The 18,248-nt window shown below is 48.5% G+C and overlaps 1 protein-coding gene across 1 annotated transcript; it reads left to right on the forward strand.

Moving 5' to 3' along the window:
• Positions 1–277: 277 nt before the first annotated feature.
• Positions 278–15,348, forward strand: LOC134965885 (cytochrome c oxidase subunit 6B1). Its single transcript, XM_063942276.1, has 4 exons — positions 278–408; positions 2,688–2,801; positions 14,083–14,183; positions 15,142–15,348. Exons 2-4 carry the CDS (start codon positions 2,696–2,698, stop codon positions 15,193–15,195), a joined length of 261 nt encoding a protein of 86 aa, XP_063798346.1. The 5' UTR covers positions 278–408; positions 2,688–2,695; the 3' UTR covers positions 15,196–15,348.
• The last annotated feature ends 2,900 nt before the right edge of the window (positions 15,349–18,248 follow it).

Consider the following 18,248-nt stretch of genomic DNA (forward strand, 5'->3'; position numbering starts at 1 on the left):
GGACTCCACCATGGCTGACTTGACGCAGCGACGCTGGAAGGCGGCGCCCTATTGCTGCGTCACGTGTGTGTGTGACTGACGTGCCGACCCTCACACACAAAATGTCCGCTCCCTCCACGCGCCCGCCCTAGCAACAGCCGGCTGGCCAACGGCGTGAGCGAGCCGTCCCCGCGACGAAGTCAGCCCCGCCTCCCGCATGCGCGGTCGGTTTCCCGGAGGAGAGCGCGCGCCCGCCGCGGCCGGTGACGTCAGCACGCGGTGTCGGCGCCGAGCACGCTGTGCCCTTCTGCCGTGCCCTCAGTTGGTGGTAGGACGGAGACGGTCGGACGCGCTTTCCCTTCCTGCAGCCGCACTTCCGGTCTCTGACATTGAGAGCGAGACGGCCGTGAGGAGCAAGGCAAGACCGAGGTGAGAGGCCGGGGGTCGGTGGCAGCGGCTCATGGGCCGGGAGGGGAGAGGGGGATACACAGAGGTGGGGGGCTGCGGCCTTTCCATGGACTGTGCTAGCTGTATCTGTATGGCAGGGTGAGGGGGGATGTATGTAATAAGCCTTGCCGGGCTCCTGTCATCACCTCTATGGGCCTTCAGTGTCGGTGGCCCCTGCAAAGTCTATGGCGCATATGGCTGGGGGGGGCAATTATTCCTGTACTACCCCCCCTGGGGGGCACTGGCTGGGGGAGGAGGGGGCTGCAGCCCCTTTTGCTTGGTCACGTTATTGCCAATGAAAATGTGCAGCATACAGGGAAATCTGCAGTAAGGACGGAGTGTCCCCATGGGCCCAGCGACCCTGCCGCAGCCTCCTGCGCGACAGACCTCCTGCAGGTCTCCATCACGTTCCTCATCGCACAGGGCAGCAGAATGCACCGGCGGATATCGCATCCGATAAACTGCAGGATTTACCAATACGTTGTAAGGCGGCGACTGTAAGCTTGTGAGCAGGGCCCTCTTACCTCCTGTCTTACTAATGTTTTGTTCCCAATTGTAAAGCGCAATGGAATATTGCAACTAGCACCCTGATCCGGACTAGTAACTTTTTTCACACAACTGCGCTTGAGTACTAGAAACTACTGCGCATCCATTCTCATACCGGCTGGCATGCAATTTAGATGGTCAGAGTACAGTTGGTCTCCTGGTGTTAAACTGCTGCTTTCCCCTGGGGAATGGCCTGGCGGCTGCACTGTTGCCCTCTCCCGGGGGAATGGCCTGGCGGCTGCACTGTTGCCCTCTCCCGGGGGAATGGCCTGGCGGCTGCACTGTTGCCCTCTCCCGGGGGAATGGCCTGGCGGCTGCACTGTTGCCCTCTCCCGGGGGAATGGCCTGGCGGCTGCACTGTTGCCCTCTCCCGGGGGAATGGCCTGGCGGCTGCACTGTTGCCCTCTCCCGGGGGAATGGCCTGGCGGCTGCACTGTTGCCTTCTCCCGGGGGAATGGCCTGGCGGCTGCACTGTTTCCTTCTCCCGGGGGAATGGCCTGGCGGCTGCACTGTTTCCTTCTCCCGGGGGAATGGCCTGGCGGCTGCACTGTTTCCTTCTCCCGGGGGAATGGCCTGGCGGCTGCACTGTTGACCTCTCCCGGGGGAATGGCCTGGCGGCTGCACTGTTGACCTCTCCCGGGGGAATGGCCTGGCGGCTGCACTGTTTCCTTCTCCCGGGGGAATGGCCTGGCGGCTGCACTGTTGTCCTCTCCCGGGGGAATGGCCTGGCGGCTGCACTGTTGCCCTCTCCCGGGGGAATGGCCTGGCGGCTGCACTGTTGCCCTCTCCCGGGGGAATGGCCTGGCGGCTGCACTGTTGCCCTCTCCCGGGGGAATGGCCTGGCGGCTGCACTGTTTCCTTCTCCCGGGGGAATGGCCTGGCGGCTGCACTGTTTCCTTCTCCCGGGGGAATGGCCTGGCGGCTGCACTGTTTCCTTCTCCCGGGGGAATGGCCTGGCGGCTGCACTGTTGCCCTCTCCCGGGGGAATGGCCTGGCAGCTGCACTGTTGACCTCTCCCGGGGGAATGGCCTGGCGGCTGCACTGTTGCACTCTCCCGGGGGAATGGCCTGGCGGCTGCACTGTTGCCCTCTCCCGGGGGAATGGCCTGGTGGCTGCTCTGTTGCCCTCTCCCGGGGGAATGGCCTGGTGGCTGCACTGTTGCCTTCTCCCGGGGGAATGGCCTGGCGGCTGCACTGTTGACCTCTCCCGGGGGAATGGCCTGGCGGCTGCACTGTTGACCTCTCCCGGGGGAATGGCCTGGCGGCTGCACTGCCGCCCTCTCCCCCGGGGGAATGGCCTGGCGGCTGCACTGCCGCCCTCTCCCCCGGGGGAATGGCCTGGCGGCTGCACTGCCGCCCTCTCCCCCGGGGGAATGGCCTGGCGGCTGCACTGCCGCCCTCTCCCCCGGGGGAATGGCCTGGCAGATATACTATCTTTGATGAGCCAGTGCCTATGGCCAACTCTGCAAGAAAAGTCAAATTTGCCCGTTTCTGCTTGCGAAATTAGATGCATATCCCCTCCAATCCAGCACGAGTTCAAACTTGTGAATCTGAAGTTTGCATCTGGGCTTCTACATACAGATATAAGAGCAAAATCTAGCAGCAGATGTAGGGAATTGCTATGCACTTATCACCTGTGCTCGTTATAGAAGATCTGTCCCCTACACGTAACTTTACATCAGTCTAATGCTTATGTTTTTTGATCACTCATTTCAGCAGACAATATGTCAGACGACATCAGTCAGAAGATTGCTAACTACAAAACAGCTCCCTTCGATGCTCGTTTTCCAAATCAAAACCAGACTAAACACTGCACCCAAAACTACAATGGTAAGTCTCTTGTTATAGGTGACCTTGTAACCTGTCAACTGTGTCACCTTCAGTGCACATTCTGTCATATAGAATTATATGTATGTAGGTGTCTGTGCTTTTGTCTATCAGGTTTTTTTAATATCTAGTGGTCAGCTTAAAGGTTTGAGCCAGACCATTGTCTCCAAACAAAGTGTGTGAATACTTGTAGAGACCACCACACGTGCACATCTCTGGTGTCACAGCACACCGCAGTGTGGTCCCACTTCATAGTATGACAGACAGTAGGGCTCTCTAGGAAGAAAGTCTGTAAAATACCAAATAAACGTGTTTAAACGCTTTCTTTTGTCACGCGTTTGTGTAGTTAAAGCATTAGGAAGATTCTTGTATGACCTAGAAATGCAGGTCTGCCAAACCTTTTGTCCAACAGCTGGATATGATTCCAAGGCTCTTTTTGGGGGGGCTTTGAGTGTAGTGGCCTGTTTTGCACATGTATCTTGTCTGAGCAGATACTCCATTTAGTAGAGTATATCTGGTATTGGCCTAGCCTGTTGCATACCAGGTCTGGATCTATAACAAGTCCTCGGGCGACGGCCAACTCCGTCCGTTGGGTTTGAGCTTAGCAAAAAGTGTTTCAACTCCCTGCATCAAAAACCTCTCCTCAGTGCTGAAACAAGCAGAAGAAATTAGTTTGATGCCTTGTGCAAAATGCAATGACCCAAAGAGTGCTGTCCATAGAAAGAGGACTACCTATAGCCGCAACGTGCAGATGGCGGAGCGGCAGGACGGGAAAATACCATCTACACGTTGCTAAAGAGTGTACGTAGCACCCGCTAACAGTAATGGATAAGGGACCAATTACCCCCAACACTTCTGGGTATGATCCATGCATGTAAAGTACACTGTTCAGGGTTCCACTGCAGCGTTCTGAAAAAATAGAGTATTACTTTCCTACTCCCTTACGGACAGTTGATGCACCTCACATCATGAGGTCAATCTCCTGTTGTTGTCTCATGGGCGGGTGGTGTATATCGGAGAGAGTGTACAAAATAATCAGCCCCTAACTGCAATGTTACAGGCTGTGTTTGAAAAAGGACAGTCAGGAGCTGATTGGCTGGTACGTTCTCTAAAGGGCCCCATACACTAGAACGATAATGCCCGATTTCATCCAAATTAGGGCCGATATACCGGGTGAAATCGGGCATTTTGGATGTGTTTCTGATCCGATGCGCGTTCCCTTGAGGGTCGTATTGGCTCCCCTAGATCGTTAGTGCTGCACTCGTGATATGTCTGTTCCCGCAGGCATGGCTGGGATCGCATACGATATATCGCATGCAAAATGTACCAAATCGTATGGATCCGTTCCCGGGAGAGTTCAAGGGAAATCGCCTCTGACATATCGCTGTAATATATGGGGCCCTTAAGGTTTGATACATCCACCCTGCAGCATCCAGCTACGTTGACGCCACTGGCCGTGCCCCTGTGTACAACTCTCCCATTGTGTCTGCCGCTCAAACTTTCTGCTATAGATGCTCCTCCCCCTTAATATGGCTGCCGGCTGCAGAGGAGTACCCACAATGTCCAAAGGGCGATGGCCGCGTGTGCGTTAGGCTCCCTGTGTCATAAACCCGGCAGTCTGTTCTTTGAGACAGCTCTATAGTGGATATGTTCTGCTGCATGCTGCCATTATTCAATGCAGCCATGCTTGTGAACGGGGGCAGAACGTATAGCAATGTGTTTGTGATGCCTGGTCAGAGCTGGGGGCATCTGACCAAAGCACAGGTTTGCCCAGGCAGTCTGTAGGCTTTCATTTCCGCTTGTGGAAAGGTGTTTTGTGTTTTCTCTGACGTCCTAAGTGGATGCTGGGGACTCCGTCAGGATCATGGGGATTAGCGGCTCCGCAGGAGACAGGGCACAAAAGTAAAAGCTTTAGGATCAGGTGGTGTGCACTGGCTCCTCCCCCTATGACCCTCCTCCAAGCCTCAGTTAGATTTTTGTGCCCGGCCGAGAAGGGTGCAATCTAGGTGGCTCTCCTAAAGAGCTGCTTAGAGTAAAAGTTTTGTTAGGTTTTTTATTTTCAGTGAGTCCTGCTGGCAACAGGCTCACTGCTACGAGGGACTTAGGGGAGAAGAAGTGAACTCACCTGCGTGCAGGATGGATTGGCTTCTTAGGCTACTGGACACCATTAGCTCCAGAGGGATCGAACACAGGCCCAGCCATGGAGTCCGGTCCCAGAGCCGCGCCGCCGACCCCCTTGCAGATGCCGAAGAATGAAGAGGTCCAGAAACCGGCGGCAGAAGACTTTTCAGTCTTCATGAGGTAGCGCACAGCACTGCAGCTGTGCGCCATTGCTCTCAGCACACTTCACACCAGCGGTCACTGAGGGTGCAGGGCGCTGGGGGGGGCGCCCTGGGCAGCAATGAAATACCTATACTGGCTAAAAGATACATCACATATAGCCCCTGGGGCTATATGGATGTATTTAACCCCTGCCAGGTCTCAGAAAAACGGGTGAAGAAGCCCGCCGAAAAGGGGGCGGAGCCTATTCTCAGCACACAGCGCCATTTTCCCTCACAGAAATGCTGGTGGGAAGGCTCCCAGGCTCTCCCCTGCACTGCACTACAGAAACAGGGTTAAAACAGAGAGGGGGGGCACTTATTTGGCGATATGATTATATATATTAAGATGCTATAAGGGAAAAACACTTATATAAAGGTTGTCCCTGTATAATTATAGCGTTTTGGTGTGTGCTGGCAAACTCTCCCTCTGTCTCCCCAAAGGGCTAGTGGGGTCCTGTCCTCTATCAGAGCATTCCCTGTGTGTGTGCTGTGTGTCGGTACGTGTGTGTCGACATGTATGAGGACGATGTTGGTGAGGAGGCGGAGCAATTGCCTGTAATGGTGATGTCACTCTCTAGGGAGTCGACACCGGAATGGATGGCTTATTTAGGGAATTACGTGATAATGTCAACACGCTGCAAGGTCGGTTGACGACATGAGACGGCCGGCAAACCAATTAGTACCTGTCCAGGCGTCTCAAACACCGTCAGGGGCTTTAAAACGCCCATTTACCTCAGTCGGTCGACACAGACACGGACACTGACTCCAGTGTCGACGGTGAAGAAACAAACGTATTTTCCATTTGGGCCACACGTTACATGTTAAGGGCAATGAAGGAGGTGTTACATATTTCTGATACTACAAGTACCACAAAAGAGGGTATTATGTGGGGTGTGAAAAAACTACCTGTAGTTTTTCCTGAATCAGATAAATTAAATGAAGTGTGTGATGATGCGTGGGTTTTCCCCGATAGAAAATTATTGGCGTTATACCCTTTCCCGCCAGAAGTTAGGGCGCGTTGGGAAACACCCCTTAGGGTGGATAAGGCGCTCACACGCTTATCAAAACAAGTGGCGTTACCGTCTCCAGATACGGCCGCCCTCAAGGAGCCAGCTGATAGGAGGCTGGAAAATATCCTAAAAAGTATATACACACATACTGGTGTTATACTGCGACCAGCGATCGCCTCAGCCTGGATGTGCAGCGCTGGGGTGGCTTGGTCGGATTCCCTGACTGAAAATATTGATACCCTTGACAGGGACAGTATTTTATTGACTATAGAGCATTTAAAGGATGCATTTCTATATATGCGAGATGCACAGAGGGATATTTGCACTCTGGCATCAAGAGTAAGTGTGATGTCCATATCTGCCAGAAGATGTTTATGGACACGACAGTGGTCAGGTGATGCAGATTCCAAACGGCACATGGAAGTATTGCCGTATAAAGGGGAGGAGTTATTTGGGGTCGGTCCATCGGACCTGGTGGCCACGGCAACAGCTGGAAAATCCACCTTTTTTACCCTAAGTCACATCTCAGCAGAAAAAGACACCGTCTTTTCAGCCTCAGTCCTTTCGTCCCCATAAGGGCAAGCAGGCAAAAGGCCAGTCATATCTGCCCAGGGATAGAGGAAAGGGAAGAAGACTGCAGCAGGCAGCCCATTCCCAGGAACAGAAGCCCTCCACCGCTTTTGCCAAGTCCTCAGCATGATGCTGGGGCCGTACAAGCGGACTCAGCTGCGGTGGGGGGTCGTCTCAAGGGTTTCAGCGCGCAGTGGGCTCACTCGCAAGTGGACCCCTGGATCCTACAAGTAGTATCCCAGGGGTACAGATTGGAAGTTCGAGACGTCTCCCCCTCGCAGGTTCCTGAAGTCTGCTTTACCAACGTCTCTCTCCGACAGGGAGGCAGTATTGGAAACAATTCACAAGCTGTATTCCCAGCAGGTGATAATCAAAGTACCCCTCCTACAACAAGGAAAGGGGTATTATTCCACACTATATTGTGGTACTGAAGCCAGACGGCTCGGTGAGACCTTTTCTAAATCTGAAATATTTGAACACTTACATACAAAGGTTCAAATCAAGATGGAGTCACTCAGAGCAGTGATAGCGAACCAGGAAGAAGGGGACTATATGGTGTCCCTGGACATCAAGGATGCTTACCTCCATGTCCCAATTTGCCCTTCTCACCAAGGGTACCTCAGGTTCGTGGTACAAAACTGTCACTATCAGTTTCAGACGCTGCCGTTTGGATTGTCCACGGCACCCCGGGTCTTTACCAAGGTAATGGCCGAAATGATTCTTCTTCAAAGAAAAGGCGTCTTAATTATCCCTTACTTGGACGATCTCCTGATAAGGGCAAGGTCCAGAGAACAGTTGGAGGTCGGAGTAGCACTATCTCAAGTAGTTCTACGACAGCACGGGTGGATTCTAAATATTCCAAAATCGCAGCTGTCTCCGACGACACGTCTGCTGTTCCTAGGGATGATTCTGGACACAGTCCAGAAAAAGGTGTTTCTCCCGGAGGAGAAAGCCAGGGAGTTATCCGAGCTAGTCAGGAACCTCCTAAAACCAGGAAAAGTGTCAGTGCATCATTGCACAAGGGTCCTGGGAAAAATGGTGGCTTTTTACGAAGCGATTCCATTCGGCAGATTTCACGCAAGAACTTTTCAGTGGGATCTGCTGGAAAAATGGTCCGGATCGCATCTTCAGATGCATCAGCGGATAACCCTGTCTCCAAGGACAAGGGTGTCTCTTCTGTGGTGGCTGCAGAGTGCTCATCTACTAAAGGGCCACAGATTCGGCATTCAGGACTGGGTCCTGGTGACCACGGATGCCAGCCTGAACGGCTGGGGAGCAGTCACACAAGGAAAAAATTTCCAGGGAGTGTGATCAAGTCTGGAGACTTCTCTCCACATAAATATACTGGAGCTAAGAGCAATTTACAATGCTCTAAGCTTAGCAAGACCTCTGCTTCAAGGTCAGCCGGTATTGATCCAGTGGGACAACATCACGGCAGTCGCCCACGTAAACAGACTGGGCAGCACAAGAAGCAGGAGGGCAATGGCAGAAACTGCAAGGATTTTTCGCTGGGCCTGAAAATCATGTGTTAGCACTGTCAGCAGTGTTCATTCCGGGAGTGGACAACTGGGAAGCAGACTTCCTCAGCACGACCTCCACCCGGGAGAGTGGGGACTTCATCGGGAAGTCTTCCACATGATTGTGAACCGTTGGGAAAGACCAAAGGTGGACATGATGGCGTCCCGCCTGAACAAAAAACTGGACAGGTATTGCGCCAGGTCAAGAGACCCTCAGGCAATAGCTGTGGACGTTCTGGTAACACCGTGGGTGTACCAGTCGGTGTATGTGTTCCCTCCTCTGCTTCTCATACCTAAGGTACTGAGAATTATAAGACGTAGAGGAGTAAGAACTATACTCGTGGCTCCGGATTGGCCAAGAAAGACTTGGTACCCGGAACTTCAAGAGATGCTCACAGAGGACTCATGGCCTCTGCCGCTAAGAAGGGACTTGCTTCAGCAAGTACCATGTCTGTTCCAAGACTTACCGCGGCTGCGTTTGACGGCATGGCGGTTGAACGCCGGATCCTAAGGGAAAAAGGCATTCCGGAAGAGGTCATTCCTACCCTGGTCAAAGCCAGGAAGGAGGTGACCGCACAACATTATCACCACATGTGGCAAAAATATGTTGCGTGGTGTGAGGCCAGGAAGGCCCCACGAAGAAATTTCAACTCGGTCGATTCCTGCATTTCCTGCAAACAGGAGTGTCTATGGGCCTCAAATTGGGGTCCATTAAGGTTCAAATTTCGGCCCTGTCGATTTTCTTCCAGAAAGAATTGGCTTCAGTTCCTGAAGTCCAGAAGTTTGTCAAGGGAGTACTGCATATACAACCCCCTTTTGTGCCTCCAGTGGCACTGTGGGATCTCAACGTAGTTCTGGGATTCCTCAAATCACATTGGTTTAAACCGCTCAAATCTGTGGATTTGAAATATTTCACATGGAAAGTGACCATGATGTTGGCCCTGGCCTCGGCCAGGCGAGTGTCAGAATTGGCGGCTTTGTCTCACAAAAGCCCATATCTGATTGTCTATTCGGACAGGGCAGAGCTGCGGACTCGTCCCCAGTTTCTCCATAAGGTGGTGTCAGCGTTTCACCTGAACCAGCTTATTGTGGTACCTGCGGCTACTAGGGACTTGGAGGACTCCAAGTTGCTAGATGTTGTCAGGGCCCTGAAAATATAGGTTTCCAGGACGGCTGGAGTCAGGAAAACTGACTTGCTGTTATCCTGTATGCACCCAACAAACTGGGTGCTCTTGCTTCTAAGCAGACGATTGCTAGTTGGATGTGTAGTACAATTCAGCTTGCACATTCTGTGGCAGGCCTGCCACAGCCAAAATATGTAAATGCCCATTCCACAAGGAAGGTGGGCTCATCTTGGGCGGCTGCCCGAGGGGTCTCGGCTTTACAACTTTGCCGAGCTGCTACTTGGTCAGGGGCACACCCTGGCTGAGGAGGACCTGGAGTTCTCTCACTCGGTGCTGCAGAGTCATCCGCACTCTCCCGCCCGTTTGGGAGCTTTGGTATAATCCCCATGGTCCTGACGGAGTCCCCAGCATCCACTTAGGACGTCAGAGAAAATAAGAATTTACTTACCGATAATTCTATTTGATAATAGAATTCAGAGATCTTCGTTACACATATTTGCGCAAATGTGTGGTTAAGCCCCAAAGCCGCATCAAGGCCTCTCTGTATATTTGGGGTCCCTAGCGCTATATCTAGGTGCAGGGTGTGGCACCCCAAAACACCAGAATGAGCCAGAAAGCACAGCGTGACATACCAGTGTAAAAAACTATAGTGTTAATAAATTAGTATTTAGGAAGCCGAAGCTATAGAGAGGGGGTGATACAAACATGAAATGTAATTAAAATAGAGAAATAGTGTTAGAAAATTAATAAGTGAAAAGTGTTAATAGAATGTAAAGGTATGCCACACTAAAGCCATCCAGCTCAGCCAGTCCAGAGGCACCACACCTCACACCTCCATTACCCCAATCTGGGTCTAATATTAACCAGCAAGGAGTCACATGATAATGGCTCCTTACTAAAATATGTCTAAGCTAAGAGCTACTTACCTTGGAGCAACCCCATAATGCTCCATGTGGCATGTCAGGGCCTGCACCTCCTCCTAATGCAGAAACCTCTCTGCCTCTCACAACATACATATAGATTGGTAAATGCTCAATTAGCTTAGTGATATCATTCAGGTGCTCGAAAGGAAGGGGTATTTCTGAGCAAGAAAAAAAAGCAATTGTTTCCCCAGCACACTGAATGGATAACAGTAACCAGATATAAATCCCACATGATAATAGAATTCAGAGATCTTCGTTACACATATTTGCGCAAATGTGTGGTTAAGCCCCAAAGCCGCATCAAGGCCTCTCTGTATATTTGGGGTCCCTAGCGCTATATCTAGGTGCAGGGTGTGGCACCCCAAAACACCAGAATGAGCCAGAAAGCACAGCGTGACATACCAGTGTAAAAAACTATAGTGTTAATAAATTAGTATTTAGGAAGCCGAAGCTATAGAGGGGGTGATACAAACATGAAATGTAATTAAAATAGAGAAATAGTGTTAGAAAATTAATAAGTGAAAAGTGTTAATAGAATGTAAAGGTATGCCACACTAAAGCCATCCAGCTCAGCCAGTCCAGAGGCACCACACCTCACACCTCCATTACCCCAATCTGGGTCTAATATTAACCAGCAAGGAGTCACATGATAATGGCTCCTTACTAAAATATGTCTAAGCTAAGAGCTACTTACCTTGGAGCAACCCCATAATGCTCCATGTGGCATGTCAGGGCCTGCACCTCCTTCTAATGCAGAAACCTCTCTGCCTCTCACAACATACATATAGATTGGTAAATGCTCAATTAGCTTAGTGATATCATTCAGGTGCTCGAAAGGAAGGGGTATTTCTGAGCAAGAAAAAAAAGCAATTGTTTCCCCAGCACACTGAATGGATAACAGTAACCAGATATAAATCCCACATGATAATAGAATTCAGAGATCTTCGTTACACATATTTGCGCAAATGTGTGGTTAAGCCCCAAAGCCGCATCAAGGCCTCTCTGTATATTTGGGGTCCCTAGCGCTATATCTAGGTGCAGGGTGTGGCACCCCAAAACACCAGAATGAGCCAGAAAGCACAGCGTGACATACCAGTGTAAAAAACTATAGTGTTAATAAATTAGTATTTAGGAAGCCGAAGCTATTTGCGCAAATATGTGTAACGAAGATCTCTGAATTCTATTATCATGTGGGATTTATATCTGGTTACTGTTATCCATTCAGTGTGCTGGGGAAACAATTGCTTTTTTTTTCTTGCTCAGAAATACCCCTTCCTTTCGAGCACCTGAATGATATCACTAAGCTAATTGAGCATTTACCAATCTATATGTATGTTGTGAGAGGCAGAGAGGTTTCTGCATTAGGAGGAGGTGCAGGCCCTGACATGCCACATGGAGCATTATGGGGTTGCTCCAAGGTAAGTAGCTCTTAGCTTAGACATATTTTAGTAAGGAGCCATTATCATGTGACTCCTTGCTGGTTAATATTAGACCCAGATTGGGGTAATGGAGGTGTGAGGTGTGGTGCCTCTGGACTGGCTGAGCTGGATGGCTTTAGTGTGGCATACCTTTACATTCTATTAACACTTTTCACTTATTAATTTTCTAACACTATTTCTCTATTTTAATTACATTTCATGTTTGTATCACCCCCTCTATAGCTTCGGCTTCCTAAATACTAATTTATTAACACTATAGTTTTTTACACTGGTATGTCACGCTGTGCTTTCTGGCTCATTCTGGTGTTTTGGGGTGCCACACCCTGCACCTAGATATAGCGCTAGGGACCCCAAATATACAGAGAGGCCTTGATGCGGCTTTGGGGCTTAACCACACATTTGCGCAAATATGTGTAACGAAGATCTCTGAATTCTATTATCATGTGGGATTTATATCTGGTTACTGTTATCCATTCAGTGTGCTGGGGAAACAATTGCTTTTTTTTCTTGCTCAGAAATACCCCTTCCTTTCGAGCACCTGAATGATATCACTAAGCTAATTGAGCATTTACCAATCTATATGTATGTTGTGAGAGGCAGAGAGGTTTCTGCATTAGGAGGAGGTGCAGGCCCTGACATGCCACATGGAGCATTATGGGGTTGCTCCAAGGTAAGTAGCTCTTAGCTTAGACATATCTTAGTAAGGAGCCATTATCATGTGACTCCTTGCTGGTTAATATTAGACCCAGATTGGGGTAATGGAGGTGTGAGGTGTGGTGCCTCTGGACTGGCTGAGCTGGATGGCTTTAGTGTGGCATACCTTTACATTCTATTAACACTTTTCACTTATTAATTTTCTAACACTATTTCTCTATTTTAATTACATTTCATGTTTGTATCACCCCCTCTATAGCTTCGGCTTCCTAAATACTAATTTATTAACACTATAGTTTTTTACACTGGTATGTCACGCTGTGCTTTCTGGCTCATTCTGGTGTTTTGGGGTGCCACACCCTGCACCTAGATATAGCGCTAGGGACCCCAAATATACAGAGAGGCCTTGATGCGGCTTTGGGGCTTAACCACACATTTGCGCAAATATGTGTAACGAAGATCTCTGAATTCTATTATCATGTGGGATTTATATCTGGTTACTGTTATCCATTCAGTGTGCTGGGGAAACAATTGCTTTTTTTTCTTGCTCAGAAATACCCCTTCCTTTCGAGCACCTGAATGATATCACTAAGCTAATTGAGCATTTACCAATCTATATGTACGATAATTCTATTTCTCGTAGTCCGTAGTGGATGCTGGGCGCCCATCCCAAGTGCGGATTGTCTGCAATACTTGTACATAGTTATTGTTACAAAAATCGGGTTATTATTGTTGTGAGCCATCTTTTCAGAGGCTCCGCTTGTTATCATGCTGTTAACTGGGTTCAGATCACGAGTTGTACGGTGTGATTGGTGTGGCTGGTATGAGTCTTACCCGGGATTCAAAATCCTTCCTTATTGTGTACGCTCGTCCGGGCACAGTATCCTAACTGAGGCTTGGAGGAGGGTCATAGGGGGAGGAGCCAGTGCACACCACCTGATCCTAAAGCTTTTACTTTTGTGCCCTGTCTCCTGCGGAGCCGCTAATCCCCTTGGTCCTGACGGAGTCCCCAGCATCCACTACGGACTACGAGAAATAAAATTATCGGTAAGTAAATTCTTATTTTTTTTCCAAAAAGTTTAAAAATGAATGTATTTAGACAAACTGTATACATAAAGAGGAAAAACTTTATTCAAGCAGTAATGAATTTATTTTCTAATGATTTTAGTGTGTTAGCGGAAAAGGTATTGTGGCAGCAAATGGGCCGCCATGATACTTCCCGTGGGGAAACCATCCCAAGAGAGATCCGACAACCGTTTAGCGCTCCCCACATGCCACCAATGCCCGCTGCCTTCCCCTGGACTTGTCCGTCATCTGTGGTTTTATTGCAGTACTTGTGTTTTGTGCTGCCGTGAATTCTGTGCATGCTGTATACTTTATTGTTGGCTTTTGTACAGCGCTGCGTACACCTCGTGGCCCCTTACAGTTGCAAAGCAATAGTGCAAAAAAAAAAATATATATATTTTTTTTTATTGGCCCCATGACCGTAAAATACAATGCACTATATGGAAGAGGCGCTTGTAACTTTTTTATGGTGCCAGATAAAATCACAGGCTGGAACTGGTATTTCTGCTGTGATCATGTTAGGAGGGTGACCCATAGTGAATATAGTACTGGTGTGCGCTCTACTGGCCAGCAGTAATCTCTGTGGTAGCGAGGTTGGCTTTATAAAGAGGGGCCACCATACAAAAGAGACTTCTAACTGTAATCCTTTGTTCTCGCTTAGATTTCCATCGCTGTGAGAAGTCGCTGAACGCCAAAGGGTTGGACCTCGCTCCGTGTGAATATTACCAGAAAATCTATCGCTCCCTGTGCCCGTCATCATGGGTAGGTGTTGTCAAACGTTCATCTTGTCTGCAAATTTACGTCCATCCTTTGAGTTTTCACAGGTGGATCATTGTCCAGCGTACTCACAGATGTAATGTATAAGACGCAGCCTAAGAACACGTGTTCTGTGTAACATACATTAGGTCTGCGCTTCTCAGGAAAACCCTTGACGTTTCTTGCATTGGAAACTGTTAAATCACTTAATTGACATGGTCCATATACATACACCAAGCAGCTGCTTGTGGTAACGGGTGGTTTCATTAGAGCTATAGCTTATTACCTTCCCCCCCATTAGTAATAAGATGACTTCTTTCACCAGTCCAGTGTAGAGCCCTGGTAGAGTACACAGTCAAAACATACAGCAACAAGGGCATTAGGGGGGATATGTATCAGCTTGGAGAGAGAGAACCAGCCAATCAGCTCCTAGCTGTCATGTTACAGGCTATTTGAAAAATGACAGTTTGAAGTTGATTGTTGGGTACTTTATATCTCTCCGTATTTTGATACTTCTCCCTTTTCTGTTCTTCCCTTGTCATCATTGCCCACTGCCCTTCCAGTGGGTGTAGTCTGGAAGTTATTCAGCATATCCGTGTTAGTCCAGCAGGGCTTCCTGATGTTTACCCTGCGCAGTGGGTGGAGAGACTACAGCTGTTGGCTATATTATAGAAATAGAAAACACTTCTGACAACGAACTAATTTTATTTGCTCTTAAACTGCTATAAACATAAAATATTGTTTTTAAATACTCCTTCCTTGTAAACATACACCCCCCCCAGAGTCTTCTGTGCCGGGCTTCAGTCATTGAAGATACTATCCTTCCCACCAGTTTTTATAATAGCCAACTTTTCATTGGCCCACCAGCACTGTGTGTCCAGTTTGCGTTGTATTAATTTATGTATGTCGGGTAATGTCTTTACTAGCGTTTTTCTTATATTAAACATCTTTTCGTCTCCTGTAGGTGGAGAAGTGGGATGATCAGAGAGAGGCAGGTACCTATCCTTGTAAAATATAAAATAGTCTACATGTCTGTCAAAATGGACTCTTCTCGATGCCGCTAATCTTCAATGAAGTACATTAGGATCGACACTTCAGCTGGATTTCATCCATGTGAATTTATTCCTTAAGTAAATTAATTTCTATGTGAATAAAAAGCTCTGAAGAATGACTTGCCCCTCAGTTTATTTTCCTCTTTTATTGCGTGCTTATAGGAAGGCCAGGGTAGTATTGTTTCACCTTCATATTCCTTACGGCACTGTGCTTAACGCAACCCCAACAGCTGTGCTGGGCTGTCCCGGGTCGCCCTGTTCCAGCTAGCCAGGCTGGGTCAGGCTTACTGTGGTGGAGAAAGCTCTGGCGAAACAATAGGGAGATAAATTGGAAAGAATCAGCTGCACTCCGATGCTCCGCCAAACTGTCCCTTCTGTTTATGTTCTTGGTCCCTCGTCTGAGTTCTGCTCTGGTCACCTTGCTAAATCTAAATTAGGAGTCAAAGAGCCCCGTGCTGGGCTTAATCTGCACACGTTGGTGTAGAATGGCTGGGATTAGTAGGCCATCATTATTTTGTTTTCATTTCATCAGTGTCCACAGTTTCCATTTCTTTATCATCCACTAGGGGTCACTGGAGTACTCTTGGGATATGGACGGCGTAGCAGAACAAAGGCACTGAATATTTAAATTTAGGACTCTCCACCCCTCCATATCCCAGAGTACCTCAGTGTACGACCTCAGTGTTTTTTCGGTGCTCACAGCACTAACATCGGCTTGTGGGAAGTTCCCACATTTGGTGGAAGATTTTATTAATTTTTCATTTTTACTTTTTATTTTTACTTTTTACACTTCCCTTCCCAGTTTCTAGAAAAACATGGGTCCGGGATGGTGCCGCTGCAAGGCAGCGCATGGCGTGTCGGTCCTCACAAAGAGCACCCTCACAGCCACAGGCAGCCCACTGTCTCCTGCAAGCTGGACGGAGCTTACAGAAAGAAGCCCCGTCACAGCCAGGGAAAAAACAAAGAGCTGGACGGAGCTTACAGAAAGAAGCCCCGTCACAGCCAGGATGAAGTGATCAAGAAGCTGGACGGAGCTTACAGATAGAAGCCCCGTCGCAGCCATGATCTGAGAAGCTGGACGGAGCTTACAGATAGAAGCCCCGTCGCAGCCAGGACTGGAGACATGATCACATAAGGTAGGCTGGGGAACGGGACGGTCAGCGCAGGCTGCCGCCCGCTATGTGGGGGTATTGTAACAACGCCCCAGCCGCTCTATACTGCAGCCGCTCCGTCCGGCCATCTCAGCCGCTACGTCCGGCCGCCCAGCATGCCAGAACCGGCGCCGCTCCGTCCACCCGCAGACAGCGTTAAGAGGGTGGCAACGGGCCGCCGCTCCGTTCGGCCGCCTAGCAACGGCCACCCGCAGACGCTCAGTCAGTCAGCAGAAACGGAGCGCTCCTGGTGACCTCCGCTGCTCGGCAAGAAAGCCTCCCTGCAATGAATTCCCTGGCTTCCCGCTGAGACACAGCGTTACAGGGAGCACGGGGGGAAGGGGGGCGGTGAAACTGGCAGATTACAAGGTGATGTAATCTATAAACCACAGACATATATATGTGACATGTCACTAGATAATGGGCTATTGAGTCTATTTTAATGATGGTGAGGCATGTATTGTAACACTGCAGGCATGTAGTGTAACATGCCCTGTGATTATTACTGTATAATAGGCTATTTAGCCTATATATTGATGTCTGTTATTATATATTAATGTCTGTGGTTATCACTGTAGGCTATTTAGCCTATATATTAATGTCTGTTATTATATATTAATGTCTGTGGTTATCACTGTATAACATCATATATATATATATATATTTATTCAAGAGCATGTGTTGTACCCTGCCTATGATTATCATTGTATAATAGATTATATTAACACTGAAGCAATTGTTCTGTGTTTATCAGGGTCAGCATGGCATGACGGCCATTTTAACCATGCTTCCTGTTGTTTTACAGTTGTAGTTCCGGAACTTTCCTGCCATACATCCCTACGCCACCAGAGGCGCAGGGGTGTTAGTGGGAATTTTTGGTTCGGGTTTCACATAGGCTGCCTATGTGAACTGTTTTTCAGCCAGAAATAAATATATATTACACACCTTCAGATAATAACTTTACTAAGTCGTGCAGGTGTCTGTCCGTTGCCTATTGTGTTGTCTGTCTGCATAGGGAGTAAGGCTCCAGCGCAGACTAAAAATACTTTTAAACTAGACATAAATCAACCACATGTTCACTACGTGGGTAGGTTTTCAGAATCCCAGACATTGGCAAATTAAATTAACTCCGCTCGACAAGAGCGGTAAGATCGACGGAAGTTATCCCGCAGGCTCTAATAAAGGAGTCTTTCCAAAGGTACAATTTTCCTTTGGGTACCAAGGTGTTAATTTAACTGGTTTATAATTTCATGCAGTCGGATAATTCTATATCAGACCTCACATTAAACCAGCAGTCAGATAGTGCGGGGTTTAGGCAACCATACATTGCTAATGACCAGTGAGTCATCGTTTCGAATTTACAGAGACTAAGGAGACTCTAACATCTAATCCGTCGAATTTAATAAACAACAGATTTTCAGTGAATTTCTTATTTAGAATATCTGACTAAGATTTAAGTCTATTTAACCGTTTCCACATCTAAATGGGAGAATCCGCCATTGGTGAATTCGTCTGTGTCAAACATTATAAACACCCAAGATACATTTGGGTCACCAGGCGCTCTATGTATGGAAACAATGACGATCACGTTTCACTTATCGTTAATACAAAGCGGCAGAGTATCTCTGTAAAGCTTCTGCTGACGGCTGTTACCTCGATTCTCGCTTTTTAGCGTCACTAGTTTCAGCACGACAAGGTCAGAAGTTGTTTGATAAAATTTCAAACGTTCATACTTTGGTCCGGCGGTTAAAGTCTTTACAATCCAGTCTTTTCAAGGCTGTGGTACAAGTCAAGACTTGTAACACCAGGGCGCTAAAGTCAACAAGACAGTGGCTGGACGACCTCTTAGGCCATCTCGAATTTCCAAT

Source organism: Pseudophryne corroboree, chromosome 10 (assembly GCF_028390025.1).
Source record: "Pseudophryne corroboree isolate aPseCor3 chromosome 10, aPseCor3.hap2, whole genome shotgun sequence".
In the NCBI taxonomy this organism is placed as follows: Eukaryota; Metazoa; Chordata; class Amphibia; order Anura; family Myobatrachidae; genus Pseudophryne; species Pseudophryne corroboree.